This window comes from Calonectris borealis, chromosome 2 (assembly GCF_964195595.1).
Source record: "Calonectris borealis chromosome 2, bCalBor7.hap1.2, whole genome shotgun sequence".
Taxonomy (NCBI): domain Eukaryota; kingdom Metazoa; phylum Chordata; class Aves; order Procellariiformes; family Procellariidae; genus Calonectris; species Calonectris borealis.
The window spans coordinates 164676626-164702080 of NC_134313.1; the positions used below are offsets into that span (position 1 = coordinate 164676626).

At 39.7% G+C, this 25455-nt stretch overlaps 1 protein-coding gene across 3 annotated transcripts in view; it reads left to right on the top strand.

The window, feature by feature from the left end:
- EXOG (exo/endonuclease G) overlaps positions 1-25455 on the top strand; it is a 31284-nt gene that overhangs the window by 863 nt on the left and 4966 nt on the right. The window contains exons 2-9 of one of the 3 annotated variants that reach the window (XR_012672740.1): positions 744-893; positions 4562-4701; positions 6472-6548; positions 9537-9651; positions 18422-18547; positions 21577-21729; positions 23658-23802; positions 23909-25399. Coding sequence is in view for 2 of the 3 variants with exons in the window: in XM_075144246.1 (XP_075000347.1) it covers positions 744-893; positions 4562-4701; positions 6472-6548; positions 9537-9651; positions 18422-18547; positions 21577-22038 (1070 nt within the window). In the remaining variant the exon portion in view is untranslated. Of the gene's footprint in view, positions 1-743; positions 894-4561; positions 4702-6471; positions 6549-9536; positions 9652-18421; positions 18548-21576; positions 22163-23657; positions 23803-23908; positions 25400-25455 lie in introns of those variants that run through there. The other 2 variants (XM_075144246.1, XM_075144247.1) reach the window with 2 other exon arrangements.

Genomic DNA, 25455 nt, shown 5'->3' on the forward strand with positions numbered 1-25455 from the left:
GGGGAGGGGGTTGTGGGGGCTGGTGGGGGTGCGATGCTTGGGGAGGGGGCTGTTGGGGGCAGCAGGACTTGGTGGGAGTGAATGGTTTTCTCTGCAGCCTGAAGGTTTTGAAAGTATCGAGGTGTTGGTGAGCACAGGAAGGGGGGCTCTAAAAACCTGAGTTGCTGTCGAACAGGTGGCTGGAGGATGAGGAAGTCAGTTAAGACGAATGTAAATATTCCTCCACGAGAGAAAAATGTTCCTTGCAAAAAAAAAAAAAAAAAATCTCAAAGTGAAGCTTTCATTCATTCAGCAGACTGTAAGCGTTCCCGGTGAGGGCAGGACTTGCGCTTGTGCTCAACTCGTGCGTCTCAGTTTGTGACGAGGAGTGCGATTTCCAGCTCTGCAGGGTGAAATGTGTGTCTTGATCTCCTGTGTCCATAACTCCTTGCTGTCTGATTTGTCCCTAAATATCTGATAACTTTTCTTCTGAAGGCCAGCCCAGAGCGATTGCTAGGTAGAGTGGATGAGTTAGTCCTAGAGCCGAGATCCTCATGTGAGGACACGATGAAAAGCACAACTTTTTTGGTAGAAGGGAGTTTCATTGGATAGCTCTCTTAATATTTTTTTAGGTCTTAATTGTGGCAGTAACCTCAAGTAGTTCCCTATATAGTATGTTTACATCCACTGAGATGCTTTTCTTACTGTCTTGTTTCTGATCACATTTCATCTTTGGATGGCTTTCTGTTTATTTTTCTCCTTAGAACCAGTAGAAGAGTCTCTGCTGGAAAAATACGGATTCCCTGAAGCTGGAACAGAGACCAGATGTTATACAAATCATGCACTGTCTTATGACCAGGCAAAACGGGTGCCTAGATGGGTGATTGAACATATTTCAAAACAGAAGACACTGGGTATGTAGGTATTTATTTTTGTACATTTATGGCACCCAGAATGGGCTTTGCAGTTCACAGAAGGTGGACCCAGGAGCAGGCAGGGAGAAAAATCCTGTAGAGATCTCTAGGTATGGATTTTTCCACCCATTCACAATCCGACTGGAGGCAGCAGGCCTCTAGGTGGATGTCATTTTCATGACAGTATTAAGGCTGATGTTGCCAGTGATTTAAGAGATCTGTCACTCCAGGTTGGCAGGCCTCTTCAGTATTTTTTCTCTCGTTGGGACTAGTCTGGTATTGAACGTACAACATCTTGAGGCCTGCAAGACACACTTGGCCCAAGGGCTGAGTATGAAAGGGAGGAATGAAGAACTAAAGTTACCTTCCGTGAGAAATTTCTGTTAGGAATTTATGAAACAGTCTGTAAGCACCAGATCAATATAGCTGTGTCAGTGTAAACACTGTAAGTCATGTTGCAGGAGGGAAGCTTAACTTACCTCTTTTAAACATGAATGGAGAGAAGACGAAAAACTGAAAATTAAACTTTTCTTAACCTGATTCAGACCTGCAAAGTTCAGCGTTATTGCTCAAGCGCGTAAAAATTGCTCTTGCTTTCTTAGCTTGTGTAGTTAGTTCTGTGGGCCAATTTATGTCAGTTTAGGTACTGCCCCATATGTGTGAATGCTTGTGGAGTCAGCGCCTTTAGTGGCCAGACTGTTTCATCTACAGATCTTAAAGAGATTTGCTCAGGGGAGAAAAGATGAATGTCCATTTCTGAGGTAAAAATGGAGCAAAGAGCATCAACGGTTGTAATTGTTCAGAGCTAGATAGGGCATACCTACTCACTGCAGCCATTGTTTAGGTTGATGCAGTTCTGCTGTGTTTTCTGATGTGCATTATCTAATACTCTCTCCCCTGTTCTTTATGCAAGACAGAGGCTCAGTGATTTTTTGCTGTCAGTGGTGAATGAAATATAAGTGGTATACAGTCATTGTAAATTAAGTTTATAGCATTAGTTCAGTTTTTATAAGGCAAATTATTAGTAATGGAGGTAACTGTATAATTGTAAAATGTTTTATGAATGCAGTAGCCCTCTAAATGTATCTTAATCACTGTCTTCAAATTACCTTTCAAAATTAAAAGCGTGATCCTGAAAATATTTATAACCAACCCCTAAGTAGCATCGTTGATTCCACTTCTTTCTGAGAAGAAAGCAGTAATTCCAGGCTTGCTTTCAAGTGGGCCTTAACAGCCGAATTGTTAAAATGTTTTCCAAATGATCAGATACAACTAACCTCCAAGTTGAAATTAAGCATCTTGAGGCATTCAGCTCTGATTTATATCTGATAGCTACTCTAATTGAGATTTGAGGCAGAACTGTGTTGTTCAGGGAAGGTCACAAAAACCTTTCATGCACTGGAGTTTTAAAACCATGTGATGTAAAAAAAATTTATTGGTAAGTAAGAACTTAAATGTTTAAAAAAGATGGTGGAAAGAAATTAGCTTTACACGTAAATGAGATGTACAAATCTGATTACAGAAGAAATTATCCAGTGATAATTAAGCACTGAACAGAGAATAAATGAGGATATATTTTCCATTTTTCAAGTTTAATTGATAAATTACACTTTGTCTTAAATACTGAGATTAAATATGATTTTTAAAAAATAAGAATTCTGTTGTTTTGCACGCTGATAAACTTGTCAGTGTTGCTTCCTAAGCATCAATCCTGCGTTAAAGTATCATGTCACATGCTTTACCAAAAATAAAAGAAAAGTGAAGCTCCTTCCTTCTACCTGCACTGCATGAAGATGCTCTGACCACCTCTCTCTTTTGACATCATCTCCATGGACCTATGCACAGATGGTCAGCAAAGAAGAGGAAATTGCTTACAGGCACTGGTTTCCAAGAGATGCATTATCCATACGCATGCTGATTTTCCACCCCTTCCCTTCTTCCCTGTGGTCCTTGCATATTCTTGGGCTCTTCAGAGAGCTGCCAAGTGGAGAGCGTGTACCACTCTTTGTTCTCAGTACGGAGCACAAGGAAGCGTAGGGTGCATATATGCTAAGTGATAATATTGACATGACAAAAAAGCCAGAGTGCATGCAGTTTGTGTGTGTAAGCACAGTCAGCTATAGAAGAAAGAATAATTTTAACAGGTAGCAGTCATCACTATTGAAAATTGCCCCTCATGTTGTATTGCAACAGGAAGTGCTTTATAAAGTGCCAGGTTTGAGGAAAATGCTCTCTGGTGCGTACAGGCCCTGATTCATGCTTAAATGAAGAGACTATATAATGGTCCTGTATATTGCATCTGTGAAATTATGCCTAAGATGACACCCTGAATTTTATAAAGAAAAAAATCAGTATGCTGCAGATACTGTGATTTATGTTGGCATTTGGGAAAAAAAATTGTGGACAACAGTGATGGTGCTCTAAGCCAGTTGTGTTCCAGCTGCACACTGTGCTGCTGCCTGTGTGGAGCCATTGCACTGGCACAGCTGCGTTACGCATGCCTCCACTGCTTCTCTGGAGCACCTTCCTTAACTATGGATGTTCTTGGGTCCCAGGCCATTCCCTAAGAAAGACGGTGTCTTATTGGAGGTTGTCAGTGCCAGAATAATTCATGCAAGTCTCTTCTGGCCATCATTTTTCCAAGGAAGTGGTCCGTGTTTGGGATGAAGTGATCTCAAAGTTGCAGCCCACTCAGAGTAATTTCTTTTCCAAGGAGTTGACTGGGACTCTACACAGTGCAAGGATACAAATATAGGTGTATGGCCAGTAAACCTGGGAAGAAGGCACAGGCTCCCCAGCAAAGACAGCAGCTTAGAATGGGCTGCCATCTCTGCAAGTTAAGGTAGCTCCTCCCACAACCCTCCCCTCAAAATTATTTTTGTCTTCCAGAAGACTTTAGGTCTAGTCATTTTTGTGCACAATTCCCAAATGTCTGTAAAGGCAGAAAGGGAATCTTGGAAAGGAACAGGAAAGCTCTACACTAATTTCTGTGCCCATGAAGAACAAATGACTTAAGACTTTCTCTTGAATGGGTTTATTATTTTAGCAACTGCGTTTATCAAGATTCACCCATTCTACTTCCAGGTTAGACTTGGAAAAAGAAGAGATGCTTGTAGTGGCTCAAACATAAAAATGGAATCGCATCTGGTGAAAATCTATATGCCTTCATTGTCCTAAAAAGTGAATCTATACTGGTTTATATCTTTAGTAATCTTGCCTTTAATATTAATCTGCATTTATGATAAGGGAAAAGTATTTTGTTTTTGTTTTTTTCTCTATAAAACAATAAGCATGTTAGAATTTCTAGTATATAGTGGAGAAGAATTTAGAACTGGAGCACAGATATTTAAGCAGAATTATTCTTTTTTACGGTCGAGGAGAAAAATACCCAATTTAGATTAATGTGTTGAATTAAATCCTTAAGCATGGGTCATTTGGCAAGATATGGCAGAACCAGTTCTTTTTGTCTTGTTGTTATGATAACATAACATCTATATGTTCTGATGTTATGTTAATGTATATATGTTATATATATTAAATTATATATATAATAATTTAATTTCACAGTTTAATTAGTGCAGGTAGTGTTTGCTCATTATCCTAAGTCCCTTCACTTTGAAGAAGTAGTATGTGAAAAATATCTAACAATTTAGTGTATTATTCCTCAGGCAATGCAGACCGAAGGCACTGTAAATTCAGACCAGATCCTAACATCCCTCTAATGTTTAGTGCTGTCAATGAAGACTACCTTGGGAGCGGATGGTCACGAGGACACATGGCACCAGCGGGAGATAACAAATTTTCAACAGTAGGATTTTTTTTCTTTCTTTTTAATTTGTGTTTATCAGTCGGAAAGGGTCAAAAGACCCTTAAAAGTAATGTGTAATGTTCCTTTTGCAGTTTGTTTTGAGATGGAACATGATCTCATTATTGATGCACAGACTTGGACTTGGAGTTACAAGGTCTATTCCTGACTGAGCACTGTAGGATGCTCTCACAGTCTGCTTCAGGCATCTAAATCAGGTGCATGGTCTGGTGACATACCTCTCTTCATTAAATCACACCTAGATTAGCTTGTTTGGCAGAGATGATGTGAGTATATCTTGTACAGTATAGTGTTAAGCAAGTCTTCTCAACCTCTTGTATGTCACGTTGTCTGCCTGTAAAATTAAGATGATAACCTTCACCAAACAAACCTCGAAAGTGTCTTCTGAAGCTCAGTTAAAGGGAGACAGGGAACGATGACTTCATTCTGGCCAACAGGTGCTGAGATGTTTAAGGCTAGATTGGGCAAAGCAAAGATGCTGTTAAGTACTGTTCTGTATTGGCAAGGGGATTGCCGGGATGATTTAAAAGGCTTTTTCCTTTCTGGCAATGTGTATGAGGTAAATTAGAACCACCTTCTGCCATGGTTCTTTCAGTCTATAAAATGTCTTCACCTGCCATTTATTTGATCTGTAAGAAAAGCATGCCCTAATGCCTTGGCTGACTAACAAAGCAGCCTTGGATTTATTGGATCCTCTTGTGAAATGTGCCTAATGCAGCAATTTGTCAATTAAGAAGCAGTTTGAATTTGTATTTCTGCCAGGCAGAATAGTATGCAGTGGGGCAGAGTAGCAGCGCAGTGGCATGTGGTGGATGAAAGAACCAGTTGTTTTATTTCTACTGGAAGTGTCTTTGTGGTTATTTATTTGTGATATCTGGGGAGTTTTTGCTGGTGAGCTGCCTGTGCAGAGAGATCCTGGACCTGGCTTGAAATGCAGTGAGGTGATACAATCTTTCAAATACAGATATACAAATATAATAATTTAATTTCACAGTTTAATTAGTGCAGGTAGTGTTCGCTCATTATCCTAAGGAGTTCTGTCAGTCCCTTCACTTTGAAGTAGTAGTATGTGAAAAATATTGACAAGTACAGGATCTGTGAAGATTCTGGGTTAAGATCTTGTAAATTTTTTCTCCTGTATTTCCCTGCATATGCATGGTTTTTTAGTGCCAGGTCCTCCGCATCTGGAGATATGTGGCCTCCAGTTCAGAGAAGTTTACGACACTTTTTAAAGATAAAATTAAACAGATATGTAGATGTTTGACCATTATGGTCTCATAAATCATTTCATTGCCTGCATGTTATGCATTTGTAAAATATTGATCAATATTTTTAATAAAACCTTTTCTTGTAAGGGAAAGAAAAAGCTAGCCATCAGGCAGTCAAATAAATGAAAATCATGGGTGAAAGCATCCTTCCCATTCAAAAAGAGTAGCTAGTTTCTTCCAAAGACGTTACAAAACTGACACTGGGTAACATAGTATTTCCTGTGCCTCTAGAATTGGACATTCTTGTGCTATGTTTCTGTCAAAAAAAAAAAAAGTAGATATATTTTGCAAGGTTTGCACCCCAATTATGCAACTCTTAATCCAAAATAATTTTGTAGATGTTCTGACTTAGGTTTTGTCTGACCTTTTATGTTGATAATGTTAAGACTAAACTAGAAATGGATTCTGATCCAAAAACTTCTAAAATGTATTTTCAGCTTGTAAGTGTTTCACTGAAATTATGTTATTTTCTTTCTCTATGCAGAGAGCTATGGCCGAAACATTTTATCTGTCTAACATTGTGCCTCAGAATTATGAAAATAATGCTGGATTTTGGAACAGGTGAGAAATTACTTTTAAGTAAGCTAAGTGGAAAATATCAGGAAGTGGCATAAATCAAAAATGCTGTATTTATAAAACTTCTTCACATCGAAGTATTCTAGAGCACTTTATAGGCTATCTGTAGAGATCATAGCAACTTTCTCTGAAATGAAAAGCACCTCAGACCTCACAGTGCAAGAACGGTGTAACAACTACTTTAGTTCTTTATTCAATCAAACTGTAGAGGACATTTATTTAGAATAGATAAAATTACTTCTTCTGGCTGATGTGGGTAAAGGTACCAGGCTTAACATCTCTGTCCTTAAAGAAAATTCAGTAGAAGCAAGGAAAGGGTTTAGATCTTGCTTTAACATCTCTTCTTCAGAAAAGCGCTTCCCATGTGAGAGTATTCACATCTCTGTATGTGGACATTGGTTCACTTTGAATTGGAGAACTGAGTGCTCCCCACTGAGTTGCGACTACTTCAGGTCTTAGGTGTTCCTTCAGGTGCTGGCTTCCAAGTCCGTCAGGTTCTCTGACACTTGTGAACACTGGCTGGATTGGCTTTGAGGTGAAGTGAGTGGTTGATAAATTTAAACTTTCTTCACATAGGATTTTTATTCTTTTCTTCCTCTGAGCAGAGAAAAACATTAATAAAAGTAGCATTCATCCAGTGCTTCTTGCATAGGACTTACAGAATGTTAAGACTCAGAAACAGGAGGGGAAAATGATGAATTTCACAAGGTTCGCTCAAGGGAAGGTTAGCAAAATTATGTACAGTATTGTACTAAAAGTTTATCAAAAATGCATCATCATTCAACTACACAGTGCTTTTCGGTTTTACAAGAGTGCGTATAAAATCATATGAGGCATTCAGTAAGGTTATACTGTTTTATAGACAAATAAAATGCTATAACATTTTAAGAGATTTTTTTGTATTGTTTTAATACCTTAAGTATTTGAGCGTAAAATTTCCTTATACCAAAGCTAGGCATTTGTACCAATTCAAGGTTGGAAACTCTCTTTATTTCCCTTGAGCAGGATCTCTGTCTAATCAGGAAATCATGGGGAGTATTTGAAAATTTCCCCTGACAATATCAGCCCTGCAATTTAAGCAGCTATTATCACTTTCTCCCAACCCCAGCACCCTATCCCCACAGTTTAAATACATGAACAAGGTATTTGTGCCACTTGTTTAATGATAAATAGTTTTAAGGATACCGTGTTTCACGTGTGTTGTATTCCTTCCTGGCTTCAGTACTCTCTTCCTTTCTCTTTTTTTAATTGTTTGCTTCTTGAATTGTCTTCTGAGGTGCAGGTAAACAATACAGCTTAGTCAGTTGAACAATCTGTTGTTTTTTAAAGTGGTGTTTGCCCTCCAGGCATGTGTTTTTGCTGCTTTCCCAGTTCCAGCTCTGGTATTAGCCTGACTGTGGCAAGTCAGTTCCATTTGCTAACCCAGTTAAACTGATTCGCATTTTGTTTTGCTTGGTTATGTTTCTGCCAGATTAGAAAATTGGATCAACTGGTGAGATGAGTGCCAGAGCCAACGCGGAAGATGGAGTAGGACTGTTCAGCTGGGGCAGACAAGGGGAGCAGTAGGAAAGGGGAGAGCAGGACTGCATCTTTCAGCAAGCTATTAGATAGTAAGCTATTAGATTGGTTCGGAGATGTGCTCTACTGCACCTTAGTATTTATTCCTCATTTTCTTCCCACCAACGTGCATGCTTCTTTCTTTCCTGATGTTTAACTGTCGTTTTCTGTCTTGAGTGCGATTTCATGGTCACTGTAATCTGATCTCTGTCCCTGCTGCCACCAAAAGCAGTTTGCTTCCTAGCTGCATTTATTCCCATTCTTTCCTTGTGCCAGGTGGTGTTTGTATTGCCATGCCGTCAGACAGCCTGAGGAGCTGAGCTGCTTGGAAGCAAAGCTGATGGCAACAGGAAAAAAATTACCTTGTGGTCAATGCTTTGGCATATCACATGGCAGCTCACTTACCAAAGAAGAAAGGGCTCATTCCTGCTAATTCAGATTCGTGGGGCTCATTCCTGCTAATTCTGATTTGTGTGAGCTGATTTAACTCACTAACCCAGCACAAAAAAAAGACTGGTTTTGTTCAGGGTTATTGACAGATGAAGAGTGCTAAAGGTGGCCCAAGGGAGAGGTATGAGGAACAAGGATGAGACAGAGAAGGGGGTGAAACCTCCCCCTTTCAGAGGCAGCCAGATTAGCTGGGCTCATCTGTCTCGTGTTCTGGTCTATTTGAGTGAAGTGCAACTCTACCTTTGGTAAAGGACCTCACTGTATGTCATTTCTGTAACACTTGGGGTGTTAGATCAAAGACGGGCTATAATCTTTTGTTTTACGTAAAATAGGCATGATCCAGAAACCTTCTTATTTGGAAGGTCTTATTTTATGCTGTAAACTGAATCAATTAGTTTAAAAAGCAAAAATAACATTAGTGTTTCTGGAGTTACTACTTTATTTTAAAACTGTTTTATATATAAAAACAACAAGTAGACTTAGTGGGAATGGCATGTAGAAACTTTCTTAAGTACTTTGAGCTATGGAAAGAGCTGTCTCTTGCAGGACATTGATTGCTTGGGGAGGAACATACAAATCCAGTAATGTGGTACTTCTTTTGAAGTAAGAATGCCACAACCTGCTGTTTAAAACAAATATTTTACTAATCCCAAGTGACCATCAACAGTATCTTTCTAGTGTCAAGTGTGGGAGTAAGTGGAGAACTCAGATTTTCAGGACAGGTGGTAAGGCTATTTTCAAATGTGTGCGATAACACATGCCTATCTGTAAAGAAGTGAACCTGGGACAAGTGGGAAGTATGACTTGGGCCTGTTTTACCTTCTTTAGTTTGTGAGTCAGTCATATGAGTTCGGAAAAATGCTCCCAAACTGTCAGTAGTTCATCTTGCCCTTCACAGTATGTTTCAAAGATTATTATGTTAAGTTTTGCCAGCTGACTTTACCCTATCTGACAAATATGTTCCAGAATGGAAATGTATTGTCGGGAATTGACCGAGAGGTTTGAGGATGTTTGGGTAGTTTCTGGACCTCTGACCTTGCCTCAAACAAATGATGACGGAAAGAAGAGTGTTACTTATCAGGTATGTATATTTGTTGCTGGGTTAACAGTGCAGTGTTATCTATTTATTTAAAATTGATATTGTAGCTTGATAAAACAAAGTTAGACATCCTAATACATGCAAAATACATGAAATGTCCAATACTAGTTGGGACAAGTTTAGTAGAGATGTTGCATCTTGCCTACACATGAAAAAGTTTACTTTTAAAATGATTTCTTTATTTACAAAGAGAGATCTATTAAATGTCTGTGCACGGCCTGCAGTAAAACTGTTTTCTGACTTCTATAGTACATGACAGTATCTAAGCAGAGAGTTAGTGGGTTTTGCTGATGTGTAGCCATCTATTCAATCATTTATTGATATATTTTAGAAACAGTGCAATACAAAGGTAATGTTATATAGGGTATTGGAATGCCTGTGCTCCATTAATTTCAAAAGCAGTTGTTTGCTGATAGCGCATATGCATCACTTAGATGAGGCCTTGCAACTGAGATTCTGAGTATACCAAAGTCAATTGGCGGACTTCATTCAAGTTCAGTAGGTTTTAGGTAAATGCAGTGTAATCACTGGTCCATGGTACTAGTACTCCCACTTCTTCTTTTGGTCCCCCATTTTTATTACCTGCTTAAAGTACTCAGAAGATTGAGGATTTATCATGCACAGTCTCTAGAAACCATCACCGATAGACAGACAGATAGGAAAGGCTATCAAATTGAGAGGTAAATTTATTATTGCTTATCCTGACTTACTCTTTGTAAGCATGTGTTTAGACATCTGCAGAATCTGAGCGTAGTAAGGCATTTGAGGGTGTATTACCTTCTGCCCTTACTGTAATGAGATATTATTGCTGTTTTCAGTTGCTAGAGGAAAGCTAGCATAATGCAAATAATAAATGCTGTATTTTGCACCTCTTGAAAAAACACTTTTCCTTGAAAATAAGTACTCGGATCAACTGCAGCTTCAGCTCGTGAGTGATTCAGCTGTCCAAGTAGTTCTCTGAGGAGCAATGAATGAGCTTGCTATGAACAAGCCCCTGTTTCAGAGGGATATGGGAGACACAAAAGAGAGGGGTGTTCAGCTTTCAACACTGGCTTGTTTAGCGGTAAGATTTAGGCGCTATTTCTCCATTATAAATACACAGCTGATTTCCATTTGATTGAACTTGGAACTCGGTCATGATAGAATGTAATTTTTCCCATTCACTTTTACCTTTTTACTTGTTTAAAAACTGTCCCTTATGTCCCCACCCACCCATGTCTGTAACCTTGACTTTGGTGAAATCACAGCTTTAGTTTTGGGTTTGTTGTTATTTTTTTTCCAGACAGTCATATGTTAGGCATATGAAAATGCAGTAATAATAATTTATCTTTTTCATGTTCAGTGGCAGCTCCAAACTTCAGCTCTCACCACATCTTTGTGAGGAAGGTGACAACTGGACTCATTTTCAAGTGGATAAATAAGCCGTGGTTAAGGGATATGACCAATGCCACATGATAAGTTAGTGGCAAAGCCAGCTTTAGACTGGCAATGGTTCCTTGCCACCCAAAGGGAGAGTGCTGACTTCGCTATTGCCCGTTATACTTTCCGGTCCGTTCCCTTATCTGCCAGTGCTGATGACTGTCAGATCCTTCCTCAAGATGCTTAATTACCCAATGCAATAGAAAACTATCCATACTGGACTCTTTATTTCCTTACTGGGTTTGTTTTCTACTTGCCGTAGCAAGATAGAGCAGCACAGAGGGGAGTCCAGCACTTACTGGTGACAGCATGAGATATGTCCAAAAGCACATAGCTGGGAGCAGGAGGGAGATGTTCCCTTTCAACAGTGTCGAGCTGAGCGTTTGGCTTACTGTCGTGCAGAATGGTACCGTAGGAGTTCTCCAGGCTTGCGCATGGCTTGCTGGAATTTGCCTCCTTGTAGCTGTTGGGATACTGCATTTTTTTTTTAGCCCTAAAAATATATATTTGTCTTACATTGCAAAAAATTAAAAATCCTGAACTGACTTGAACATTTTATAACTGAAAATAATTTTCCAGGAAGCAGTTGAATCATCTATCAACTACATCTATCAACTGCTTCACTTTAATCTTGGTCATCTTTTTCTAGTTTGTCTCTAGAGAAAATGTTTACTTAGAAGAGAAAGATTACATTTTCTGAAAAATGATTTTGGCTTTGCATTTTGGTTTTGAAATGTAAATTTTAGTCTTACACAGGTAAAAATAAGAGCAGGCACTGCACCTTACTGCTTGTATTCAAAGTAACTTGATACCAGGATATGGTGATGGAATAATAGTGGCACAAAATGTCCATGCTGCTTTGATTATCATATCATTCTGTTCTTGTCTGTTGCCAAGATGTCTTCATCATCTTTGGATTTGATGACAACTCTGGTCTTTTATGAATGTTGTATCAGTTTTGGTCTTAATATAAACTATGAAGTGAAGTTCAGTGTGAGATTGAAAACAGTGGAATGATGGTATTCATGTTTTCATTTCACCATTTGGCCACATCCATAAATCCTTTACTTAGCTTCCCAGGGTGAGGTTCATTATGTAAATTTGTATTTAAGCTGTATTTAAGTAAAGATAATGCTGTCTACAGGTGGGAAAAGTAAAATGTTTATTTGGGTTTTTTTTGTTTGTTTTGTTTTAAATATTAAATTATTTGATTTGGGTCCTCTTTGGGCACACTCCTAAGTGTAAACAAATACAGGCTGAGAATTGTTTTGTTATTTTGAAATCTCTTTATGGCCTAAGTTCTTGTGCTAGCCATTGAAGTTGTCCTTTGGGGAGAGAGACTTCAGAGTGGAGTGCTATGTTGGTGTTTTTTTTTTCTTCTTACATCAACACATACACTTAGAAGAGGGAAAACAACCTGTCAAAGCACTGGAGGGAAGTTCTTTTCAAACTGGTACCTTGGATGAATTGCAGTCATTGCCATTGATTTTGGCAGTCTGGGATTCTGCCCCTAAACGAAGAACACTAAGAGGTGGCAGCTGAACGAGAAGGGAAGGTACCTCTTAGCTGTCTTTCGCAATGAACTCTGCTAGGTTCACACACGTGACTTAGAAATGAAAGGCTTTTAGTCCTCATTGTTTGGGCTTATGAAGCTTATGTGAGAAGGTGTCCTTTTTCTTTGTATGTGCTGTTTAAGGAGAAGTGCTGTAGTACACACAATAGTGCTGAAACTCACAACCTATAATCTGGCAATGTGACTGTTAAGGCTGAGCTCCTTTCTAATGTTTTTCTTCTCCTCTGAGACTAGAACTGTGGAAAAAAGAAAACACAGAAGTACTACAGTGAATGTGTCTGCATTGATTTGTTTCAGATCCTCTCTTCAATCTTGAGTTTCCTTGTTTTTGGCTAAAGGAGTGGTGAAATATGTATCCATGGCTTTACAGGCTGGTGTTTTTCTCATCAGACGTCCAAAAAGGTTATTTTTAGATCACCATAGAGGAAAAACAGAGCATCGGTCATGGCATTGTTCCCAGTTCCTGCTTGGACTCTGGTACCATTTGCTGTTTAATTCCAGAAAGGGAATTAACCTTGAACTCCTTAGATGCCAGCATTGTTCTATCTATTGGCTGAACTTGTTGTATCCTCAGATATGTTCTGTCATTTCATCTGTCTCCAGCGGAGGTTTTTATTGCAAAGAGTAGATTGGTGACTGTTCTTGGTATCTGAAAAACATATTTTGAGAATATATGTAAAATAGAATGCCAACAGGAAAAATCTGTTCTGTGTCATTGGAGAGGCAGATGCAGGTTTTTCATCTTTGTCCAGATCAAATCAAAATGACATTGTCTTGTTTTATACATTATTGTTCTCCAGTGACTGTCACTTCAGTGATTTTCCTCTGTCAGCAGATTTGGAGTTTGAAATACAAATTTTGCAATAATTCTACTGCATCATGCTCAATGCTCCACCCTTCTTATTCCCAATGCCATCATAGTAAATATTAATTTAAGAAGAATTGGCAATGGTTGACAAGCAAAAGTAAGTTTAGATAACATTTTGTTTGTTGTTTGAAGGAGACATTTTTCTGTACTTTTAGCGATATACTGGGTTCATCCTGGAATCATGTCTGCTGTTTAATTTTCAAAACCGAATGACTAGGCTGGGCCAGACACGCACAGTAACTGTACCAGAAGGTATACTTACTTGTCACCAATTCTGTGGCAAATAAGTCCCCGGGAAACAAATTGCACCTCTCAAATATAAGATGGTGCTTTATGGTTTTCCCCAGTCAGCTTTCAGAAGTAGCAGAGGTTTTCTCCTAGCCAAGATACTACAGGGGAAGGAATCCTTGTTAAAAGAGGAAATAAACCTGGGGACTATTACTATTTGTTGGCTGCTCCAAGTGGTCTCAAGGCTACATAGGCAACTAGTGGATCTAGGTCCATTATACATGTCCCATAAAACTTACGTTCAAAGGGCTGGATCTTAGATCAGCTGGTGTAAATGACTAGAGGTCTGTCCTAAATTTAGACATGATGTACAAATGAACATAATAGGCACTGGTTTAAGATTGGAGGAGAAGAGACACCAAAGGTGCAGGATAGATTTATGGGGTTGCTTTTATTTAGCACTGTACCCATCCCAAAGGTTCTTTTATTATAGGAAGAGTGGTGATAGGAACTGTAGTGGGTTCAGTGTTAAGTAACCTAAATGGATTCTGTGGAAGTACTAGTCTGTCATCATGTAAATACAGTATCATAATGCATATACACACGTTATTTATTAAAAAAAAAAGGGGGGTTGGGGTGTCTATCTTTTAATGCCATAACTGTATTTAGGCACAGCTTTTTTTTTTTCACTATCTCTTCTTTTTTTTTTTTTTTCTCTTTCTTTTTTAGGATTGCCAAATGATTGAGCAATAGCAATCAGGCCAGCCATAACAAATTAATTTTTCCTGAAGTACATACATTTGCATTTTGGAGTGCTTGGCTGTGCAGTGTTGTTGCAGATTGTTACTATGAGTTTTATCTGTAGTATTTTCTGTATTGCTAAGTCTGCCTTCACACCCCTCAGTTCTTCTCAATGCCATCTGACAGAGTTCTCTCAAATATTGGGAAAAAACCACTATCAACAGAATCAGTGCTGCCTGATACAAATCTGAAAGGAACTGGAGTGAAGGCAGTTAATGCTGTCACAATGTTCAAGTAAATAAAATTATATTGATAGCAAAGGGAATTTTTTATACTGCCAGAAAGTTTGTTTCTATGCAGAATTTAGTATCAAATCGTAATAAATCTCTGGATTGTAAAACCTGGGGTCATATCAGCAGGAATGATACCATCTACAGTAAAACATCTGATGGGCCTGGTCAGTATCATGCCTCAAGTTACAGCTAAAACAAAACAAATCCTATTCAGAGAAAGCTACAGTCTTATTTTGGGTGACAGGAATGATGTCCTTGAATTCTGTCCATCAAAAAATGTGACAGAAGTCTTTATTTTGTTGCTGCCAGATGTAGATGGAAGTACTGTTACATAGAGAATTATGTGTATGCTTGTTTTCAGTCAGTTCTGGTTTGCAGCATGGCTTAGTTCTAAACTCTGGTTATTATACAGAGAGCGAGTGAAGAAACGGTTACTGGAGTGTAGAGGGGATTTCTGGAGCTATCATTTTAATGTATTTGATGATGGTACCCTCTGATGCAAGGACTCTTCAGTGTGTGCTGGCAGTTAAGGCATGATTGAATGTGATTTCTGTTTACCAGGTTCTAAGAGAAGCTCAGATAATTGCCAATCCAATTGCTGATGAAAGGCTAGTCCCTTCTGCTAATTCTCTTCACAGTTGATTTTCATTTTCTAGTCACTAGGTGGCAAAATACTACTTTTAGATTCATGAATCCTTTCTTTTAAAAATTATTCCTACCCTTTCAGAAGAAGATAGTTTTCTTACCACTCTGGGAAGCTGTAACAAGTCCAGTATAAAATGAAAATATGATAACATTTGTGTATGTTTTGAAATTTCTAGTAAGAGTAACACACTGTTTTCTTCTAATATAATCTCAAATGTTCTGCCATTACACCTTATATATTCCTTTCCTCCTGTTTATGTAAGAATCGAATTTTCTTTCTCATAAACTCCAAACTGTCATTTTTGGGGACTGCTTTGCCCCTTATTTATCTGACTACCACCATGAAGGTGACATTATGCCATACACTTAAACTTACCCTAGATGTCGTTAGCAAATGTCTTTGTAATTTATTGTGATACTTAAGCACTCCACAGATATTATCAAACTTGTCCTTCCTCCAATTTTAAAAACTATGACCAAGAACAGTTTAATGATGTGGCCAAAATCGGGAGGAAAGCCAAACTTAAGAAAAATCCCCATCCAGTGACTTAGCTATGAGATCGAATTTATCAAAGCTCACCGAGTTCTCTGTTTTAAGAAATCATGGTGCTTCTGCCCTTATCTTTATCTGTCCCTGTGAGCTCTTTAAGTTTGTATAACTGCTTACCAACACGTTTGTTGTTTTAGCAATATGTAAACATCTCTAAATGTCAGGAATTGCACACATTTTAATGACCCATCCTCATGACAGCTGTTCATGTTTAATTGGGCATCGAAGAGTATAACAAATTTGTACACACTTGTGGAATGTCAATAACAATGTCAATAATAATAAAAAACAATAAACACTATGCTGAAAATGACATTATCATAATGTTGCATTATTAGACGACACCAGTTCAGTCGTAGAGCTTCAGCCAACACCAGATCACCAAAGAAAACAAGAGCAAAGCAAAAGTGAAAGGAATAAGCAGCTCCAAAAAGTTATGGCAATGAACATTTTTGTGTTGAACTTGTAGAGACAGCAAAGAGAAATACTATCTGAAATTTCACACTGGTTTCCCAAATGATAATGGGAAAGGAATATTTTTAATGCTATAAAAAGAAGGCTTTTAGCTTGAGTGCTTTTTTTTCTGTTATGAAGCTGTTGAAAATTTGAAAGATTAAGCAAGATTTTATAGGAATAGCAAAATAGAAATTTTCAAAGGATGACAGAAATTTACCTTGTGGCCTGTTGTCAACATGGTGTGAAAGTGTGTGGGACAGCAGTGATTTTCAATAGGCTATTGCTGTATTTTCATGCTTGTATTAGCGCATGAGATTTTTTTTGAATCACGGATACAATTAAAAACTGTTGCTCTTTTCCATCTGGGACAGATAGCTGTTTCAGGCATTGATTGCTGAAAGATCATCTGCTGCCTGTGGTTAGACCAGCACAAATCAAAGTCAACATCTGTGCATGGATAATCTTAACCCATTTTCTATTCTGTTACAATAGGAGCATATGCTCTTTGCTTCTGTTAGGCATGCATTGAGATAAATGGGGTGGTGCAGATCAGAGTAGTGATTCAGACTGCTGTAGTTAGGTAGGAAAATCCTCTAGGTGGCAATAGGAAATGAGTTGTTGAGTTCGTTTTTCCTACCTATTGCTTCTGTTGCAAACTTCACTTTTGCAGAATCACGTTTTACTTCTTTCCTTGGCTGTTGAGCTGGGGGGGGGCAACTCTATGGAAACATTCATCTGCAGCTTCTGTATGTACTTCCATAAAAAAGCAAATTATGGTATATTACAGAGCATAATGATGGAAATATTACGGCATGCTCCAGAACTGCATTTCCTTTTTTAACAGAAATCATTGGGTCACACTGGCTGCATAAATTATTGGTGATGCATTCTGTGCATGGTTCACATAAGTGTTAAACTCCAGAAAAAAACATATATATTCTTTGTCATGCATATTTACTCTGTCAGAGAAATTAGACGCCCTCCTTTGACGGTATTCTCCTCCGGCAGAATGAGCTGGGCGTAGAACTTTTATGCCACATTTTGTGTAAGGAAAGGACACTTGTGGACTCTGGCTGTTTGGCAGGCTGAAGTTTGTTTTAATCACTTTAACGATATTAGAACTCAGTGAAGTAATTACAGAAGTAGTTTACTGCTATTCAGAGGACTAGCATAAAGCCTGAGCACTACTTAAATTTTATTTAAATCCTCAGAAGAGAGCTTACGTGGAACTGAAGTGGTACATAAATTGCATGTATGGCCATTGCCTGTTTAGAGTTGAGTTGTATTTAGAACTACATTTCTCAAAAGGCCAACCCTTCCTTAATTTTGAACTAGTCCTTTTTTTCCTTCTTTCCTTCCCTCCTTCATAGGGGCATATACTATGCATAAATGTGCATTATTTTGCATAGAATATATATATTTGCATAATATTACATAAGCACAGTGTCTGTTTTCCTTAACACCTACTTCAGGCATTCAGCATTTCCATTTCATACCTAACTCTCCTGTGTGCAGCTCTATTCATTCCCCAGCCTTTCTATCCACCCACTCAGTCCTCAGACTCAATCCCCTGTTCCCTCTGCTAGCTCACTCAGCACGCATTCACCTGTTTGTTTTACATACGCCATATACCCCCTAATCGGAGATACTTGTAGCTCCATCTGCGTGTTCACCCTTCCTCTAGTCTTTTATACAACAGAGGATGCTGGTATGTGTATCTGTGTGGGAGGTGTTGAGAAGGGGAGGGAGCCGAGCTAAGGAGGACCTAGTACATGTGGAAATAAGTATGTGAAGAGTCCTGGAAAAGGCAGCGCAGGCCGTGCTGCACAGGAATGCTACAGGTCTGGTGATCGTTGGCCCGGGGAGAATCTGGGGAGCTGGGTTTAGTCTCACTACTGCCTTCTGTCAGGAGGCTGCAGCAGCTTCAGGGTGCAGTGCTGCAGTGCACAGCCGCTTCCTTCTCTTCCGCCCTGCCCTAGGAGCGTGCAGGAGGGGGGATTGCAGCGCAGGCTCTGCAAGCTGCCTGCTCCAGGAGGGAAAAGGAACTCCAGACTTCTGCCTTCAACAGTGTCAGTCGCTGCCTGCGCTTGGGTGAATGTGGAAATGTGAGCCCTCTCCGCTCTTCCTCGGGGCTTTTCATGCTGCTTGGCTTCCTCCCTCTCGCCACCAATACGTTGCATGTACTCCACGGTTTAAGTGCCACCTATCTCAGTTAGGTTAAACTCCCAACACTGTTCATTTTGTAATTCAGTTTTAACCTACCAGCCATAATAGTGCGTTGATGCGTAGTTTTTAGTATATTTTAAAATTACCTGTACATCAGTCAGTTTTGATTATTTATGCAGTTGATCCTGAGGAGCTGTAACTCTGGTTTCACCCACACTGAATGCTAAATGCAAAGTGCTTTGACACTCAGGAGCTCTCATTTCCCTAGCAAGACATCTGTCGTCGTTGAAAGGGAAAGTAGATTTGGCATAAGGCATTTATTTATTGCTTACCAGTTTCAATGACTATTAGATGTCTAGGCAGAGCTTTATTTAGGAGAAGGTTAGTGGCATAAGCAAGACCATTTTTGTAAAAAAAAAACCAATCAAACAAACAAACCACAACAAAAAAAGTTTAAACTACAGCAAAGCTGTTAAATAGCCTAGTATAGGGAAGGGGAGGAAAATACTCTGTAACAGAGTAAAGAAATCTAAGAGCACATGTTTGCCAGAGACAGTAGTAATGTTACTACTACATTATTGTACAAAACATGAAAGAACTTTCTTTATCAGAGGTTTCCCTTTCTCCTGAACGTACTTTCTCTGGTTTTGTTCTAACCACTGAGACTTAAAGACTGGTCACATAAAAAACTGGCAACAGAGGTAGAAGACACACTTCAAGCATTGAAAGAATTCATAACTGAAATTAGTTAACTGTTGGAATAGACTGACGTAAACCTTGGTTCAGTAGCCACAGGCAAAGTTTCATTTTAAAAACGTATTTTGTTTTGCAGAAGTGCTGAATACTCTCAGAATAAAGCATACATAGGAAGTGTTTCTTTTGTGATTGAGCTATACTGAATATATGAATGGATAAAGCATGTCTGAACTGATATACTGGATTAGTTTGTCAAATATTTTCAATTAATGGGGTCGATTGTGGCAGTGAAATAAATACCTGCTCTCTCTGAAATTGTGTTTTAACTGTATCTAACAAAAGCTGTCAAAAAATCAAAACAAGCAGTCTTTGCTTTTGCAGGTATCGCAAATACTGGAAATAGTATCAAATTACTGGATCTTATGTATGAAACAAGATGCCTTTGTAGTTTTTGTAGGGCGTCTGCATCTTTTTCTTCTGTTACCATTAGAATAAAAGTACAAATTTTAGAAGGGTAGTTACACAGAAGGGTTATGGAAAACTCAGATTTTCCATGTGTGAACCTGTTATACTGCGTTGGCATGGCAGGTTCAGTTCAGCAATATTGAAGAAAAAAAAGCCTAATACAGTGCATGCATGAGCATCACTTTTTGAATACTGGAGAGATTACATTTCTCATCAGTAGGTATGTTCCCTTGGACTTATTCCTGACACAGGGTGGGGTGTCTACTGTATACACGTGTGTGAGTTTTTAACAGATTTCATGTGAATTCAGAGTTCTGATCCTCCCCTCCTGGTGTTTCAGTTAAATTCCTGGATCCTGGTCTGAGTGACACAGCAGGAAACCCAGCATGTACAAGCTCTTAAGCTGAATCATAGTGAATTTATGGAAGAAACAGCTACATGTTCTTTGGATAGACTTCTCTTCCAAGATACTGAGTCACTGAATGTAACTGAGTCACTGCTTTATATCCAGGTCCCCTCAAAAAAATGCTTATGTAGGTAATGTAGCTTTTAAATACAGCCTGTGTATGGGTAATAGAGATACAAAAAATAACTGACAGAAAGTAAGTTAAAGTTGATTTGAAATGCATATTAAAAACCATATGATTTGGAACTGTCAGGTCAGGAACTTAGTGTAGAGCCACTGTTACTGAAAACAGCTTTTCAAGCATTAACAGTGTGATGCAGTGTGAGAAGGGAGCTCTGCCATCCCTTCAAGTCAGCTACACTGACAGATCTGCACCAGATTAGGAAGCTGGGGTCTTGGCTGACTCCCTGTTTCCAAATGTGTTTTTCAGATTTGGTTCCAGTTCAGTTTCAGCCATAACTGAAGTTGCATCTGCTTGGGGGGTTTAAGTTGAGTTCGTTCTTCTACCGGAGCTCCTTGTCGCAGATCTTTACAAATATTTAGGCAATTACTGACTAATCTTTTGACCTTTTGTCTGCATCATTGTTCTTAACAGTATAATATAAAGTCAGCGGTGTTATAGGAGGAGGGCAGAGAACCTTCTGGGAAAGTCTCCTACCAACAGTGGCCAAACAATCCTGCAGTGAAGTGTTCTTTGCCCTGCTTTTCCTGTTTGAGAGAGAGATTCAGGCATCAAATAACTAGCTCGTTCCTGACCAGATGTGTAAGGAGCTGCAATGAGATGGTGCTGTGGTGGGTGGACCTTGGCTGGAGGCCAGGTGCCCACCAAGCCGCTCTACCACTCCCCTCCTCAGCAGGATGGAAAAAACTTGTGGGTCGAGATAAAGGCAGTTTAATAAAGCAAAAGCAAAGGCCGTGTGCGGAAGCAAAGGAAAACAAACTATTTATTCTCTACTTCCCATCAGCAGGCGATGTCCAGCCTCTTCCCGGGAAGTTTCAGTATGCATAGTGGTTGCTCCAGAAGACAAACATTGTAATAATGAATGCCCCCCCTCCTCCCCCCTCCTTTCCTTAGCTTTTATTGCTGAGCAGACATCATATGGTATGGAATATCCCTTTGGTCAGCTTGGGTCAGCTGTCCTGGCTATGTCCCCTCCCAAGGTCTTGCCCACCCCCAGCTTACTGGTGAGGGGGCAAAATTAACTCCATCTCAGCCAGACCCAATACATGTGCGTTCCACCTCGGCTTCTAGTCTGATAACATTGCACTTGATTGTGATGTGTGGTTACGTGCTGTGGCTCCTTTTCAGAGGTAGTAGGATTAGTCTCGCATCTTTTTTTTTTTTTTTTCCCCTTTCAACTGATAAGATTTGTATCTGTAACATAACTTTCCTTTTGACAGGTAATTGGAAAGGATGATGTAGCTGTGCCATCCCACCTATACAAGGTGATCCTTGCCAGACGGAGCAGAACGTCTACAGAGCCCTTGGTACTGGGGGCTTTTGTGGTGCCAAACGATTCCATAGGCTTCAGTCACCAGCTGACTGAGTTCCAAGTAAATATTGAAGATCTGGAAAAAATGTCAGGTTTAGTTTTCTTCCCCCAGGTGGACAAAACCAAAGATGTTAAAAATATCTGTGAAGTGGATACCTGTAAACTGATGGGCTTCAAGGAATTTACATTGTACATCACTGCTCGAAAAGTGCAGGGTGCCCGTACGTTGCACCGGTTGGAGAAAGCCATGTCAGAGTTAAGGGAGGCAGGAATTGAGCCTGATGAATATCTTCTAAAGCTTCACAAGAAGAAGGAAGAAGAACTACTGCAAGAAAAACAAGTAGCAGCTAGAGAGGGGAAAGCTGGCTGAGTACTTGTTCGGGAAGATGTTTGGGGTTTTGTACTTTGAAAGGGGAGCTGAAGGCAAACACAAAGGCTCTATGAATTATCCTTTTTTGAATTGTGAAAACAATAAAGAAGCATTTGGAAGCTGATGGGTTTGGAATAACGTTCATTCTCGTGTAACATGATGCACACACATGGTTTGCTGCAGTACTTAGAAGTGGGAAATGAAAATGACCCCTTTCTGGCATGAATAGATACTGGACCTCCAGAAAAGGCTTTGTGCTATTTTCCAAGCAAGACGTCAGACTTGCGGTTTGTATGGAATCCCTTCTAGGAATATTATAAAAATAGACAGTAGACACCTTGGGAGTATAACTGGAACATGTTTAAATGTAATTCCGCCTGCAAATGTCTTTCGCTATGATGCTGTAGAAGCAATGGTACTTTCGGGGATTTTTAAAAATTAAATTAATTTAGAAATATTTCATTTAACACTCTTTTATTAGAGACCTGAAAGACATAATCAGAATCCCTTACACTCTTTACTTAGTTGTGTTAACCAAACCAGATTGTCTCTTACTTCTCCGGACCTTGTGTGCTTTGGATACTTTAGCATGTCAGGAGCTGTCAACCTTTGTTATTTGCAACGAACTTCTTCCATTCGTGTATAATTCTGCAATTTTTAAAAAAAAACAATAGAAGCAGAGTTTACACAAGTTGCTACCAGTGTGGATTGGGTCTTCATAAATTAATGTAAGCTTAATATTTCACTTTCACCATAAGTTTGGATAAACGTGTTTGCTTGCATATTGTTTGGTTTGAGAGGTGAGCACTGCTTTCTGTTCGTTTGTGGTAGCCACTCACTGGCTTTTTTCCCAGCATCAGTCTCTGGTCTATAAACTTCGCAACAGAACTTCTGTGTGAAAGCAGAAGATTGACTAAAAATGCATTTCCAGTTCTGTTTCAGCAGCAACTGAAGTTGTTCAGATTTGCATCTGCTTGGGAGATTTAATGATTTTTTTTTTCATTAGTTTTGTACTTTATTTGTGTATATATCTTGAATTTTAGACATAAATTAGTGTGACTTTTATCCTCTGAGATTTTTCATCTGGAAAGAAAGACTGGAAATATTTAGATTTTTTTTTAGTGGTAAGAATCTATATAAATTTGGAGTTGTGCCATAAAAACACCTTCAGTAGTTTTAACGTGAGAGTTAACAGTTTCTGAGAAGGGTCATGTAGTGCCAGGCTGAACTGGGCTGTTTTCATAACGGATGAATCAGGAGCATTATTCAGATGTTGTGAATCATCAGCTGGATGTTCTAAACACTGTATAGTTTCCTTCATCTCAGTTCAGTTGCAGTATCCAAAAGTAGATCACTTTATAAAGCAGTTATGGTTCCCATGACACATTTGTGTTTGCCAAGAACATACTTATAAAATCCAGACATTTAAAACCAGAGAAATGTAACTAGCAAAGGACATCATAAAAGCTTACTGCCCACATAAATTAGAGAGAAATTGGGTGAAATCCTGACAAAACTTTTGCTCATTTCAATTTTAGCCCAGGATTTTAGTTGTTAATCCTGTCAAATGTAACAAAAACGGTAAACGGCAAAACAACAAGCCACCTCTCCCTTTGCAGAACGTGGGAGATGTCGGTGTGTGTTGCCTGGAATAACAAAGTGCCAGATACTTCATGTGCCTCTTGATGGTCTTGTGTGTGCTTCACTGGAGTCCAAGCAGCCTTTTGGCACTGCCATGGTCTCACTCTTTGGAAAAGCTACCTGGTCATTGCTCTTTGCGTTGTCTTTCTCTTTTCCCCGTTATTTATGTTCCCCATTTTTTAATTCAGCCTTCCACCTTCCCTTTCCTCTTGATCCTTTCAGCTGAGAGGTCTCTCCTCTCCTGCAGTGCTCACGCACACCTTCGGACAGCTGAAACAGATCTCAGTGCTAGAGATACATCTGCAGCGGAAAACCTCTTTTGGGACAGCACCCGTTGTATGCGAGGAACTCCAGGTGCCTTCCCTTTCTGCTGACAGCTTGCCATTACGAGAACAGCCGAAGTGCCGAGTGTGACTTCAGCGGAGGCCTGCTACGGAGACCAGCTGCTCCCTAACTCAGTACCTCCTCGGGCCTCATGTGCCCCCTTGAATTCCTGCAAGCCCCAATTACCATAATTTTCATGCTTTGTGGCTCACCGCGTAGACGAGACTCTCTATATAATTTTCAGCTCTGTTTAAGCATAGTCGGTGTTCCTCAGCTCCCCGTGGAGGGTGGCAGCAGGTGGTGAACGGTGAAACCACTTCCAGCGCTGGTCTGTGCCGAAGAGTATGTTCACCCGCTCGTCTTCTGCTGGTTTCCTCATCTGAAGTAACAGTGGAGTCTAGCATATAGCAAAATAAATGGACTTTCTTTACAATAGCAAATCTAAAACAAGTAATAGCAAGGGGGTGAGGCTTTACACACTTGTTTGAGCCACCTCTGTAAGTAATTGCCTCAAGATCCTTCATGAGAGCTGTACTCGTGTCCGTGTCCGTCTGTCATTCCTGTTGCACACTGAGTCACTTCCCTGGGTGCATCTGTAGCGACAACACGAACCTCTGTGATGCTTCTAAGCAGCAGGAGTCCTGGAAATGGAAAGGTCTATCCTTTGTTCCTCCACTGTTTTAATGTTTGTTTTTAAAGCTAAATAACCAAATGGTGAGGGAAGTTGATGACTAGGCTGTCTGCAGCCTGATATCAGTGATTTTCTGATATTCCCTTGACTGTCTACTCTTGATTGTTGCTGCTAGTCTCGAATTGGGATGTAGGTGATGGTAAATAGGAGGCAGAGGGGAACGCGGGGGGAGAGCTGCCGCTGAGGGCTCTCAGCAGCTCCTTCGCCCCGCTTCGGGCCGGGCGCTGTTGGTGCGCTTTTGGTATTTGGCCTTTTGAGGGCAGACTGTTTCCGCAGTGTCAGCCTCGGTGGCCAAAAATGATGGGGGATATGAATCAGATGCCTCTGGCCCGTAATAACTGTCTTTCTGCTTGTGATACTAAGACACCCATTTGAAATGAATTGTTGTTTCGAGCGTTACGTTGACAGCAGTGCAGAATGAAGCTAATAATTTTTCCTAGATAAGGGTTTTGACACCAATGTTGGAAAGTGCCTTTAGATTGACCACCCAAGTGGTGTACCTCCTCCAAAGAAAATTTTGACTCCAGCTTCTTCATGAATCTCATTCTAGGTGAGGATTTAACCCTGTACTGATGTCTTGCAATGCTGTTGTTTCCATCTGTAAACACAACTTGGCGGGGGTGGAGGGATGTAAAGTTCTGCTTTTTATTTTTCTGTGTTTGTTCACTTTAGAGCACTGTTTTGCAATTTTCGGATTGTCCTGTAGTAGTAAAGATCATAGAATCATAGAATCATTAAGGTTGGAAAAGACCTCTAAGATC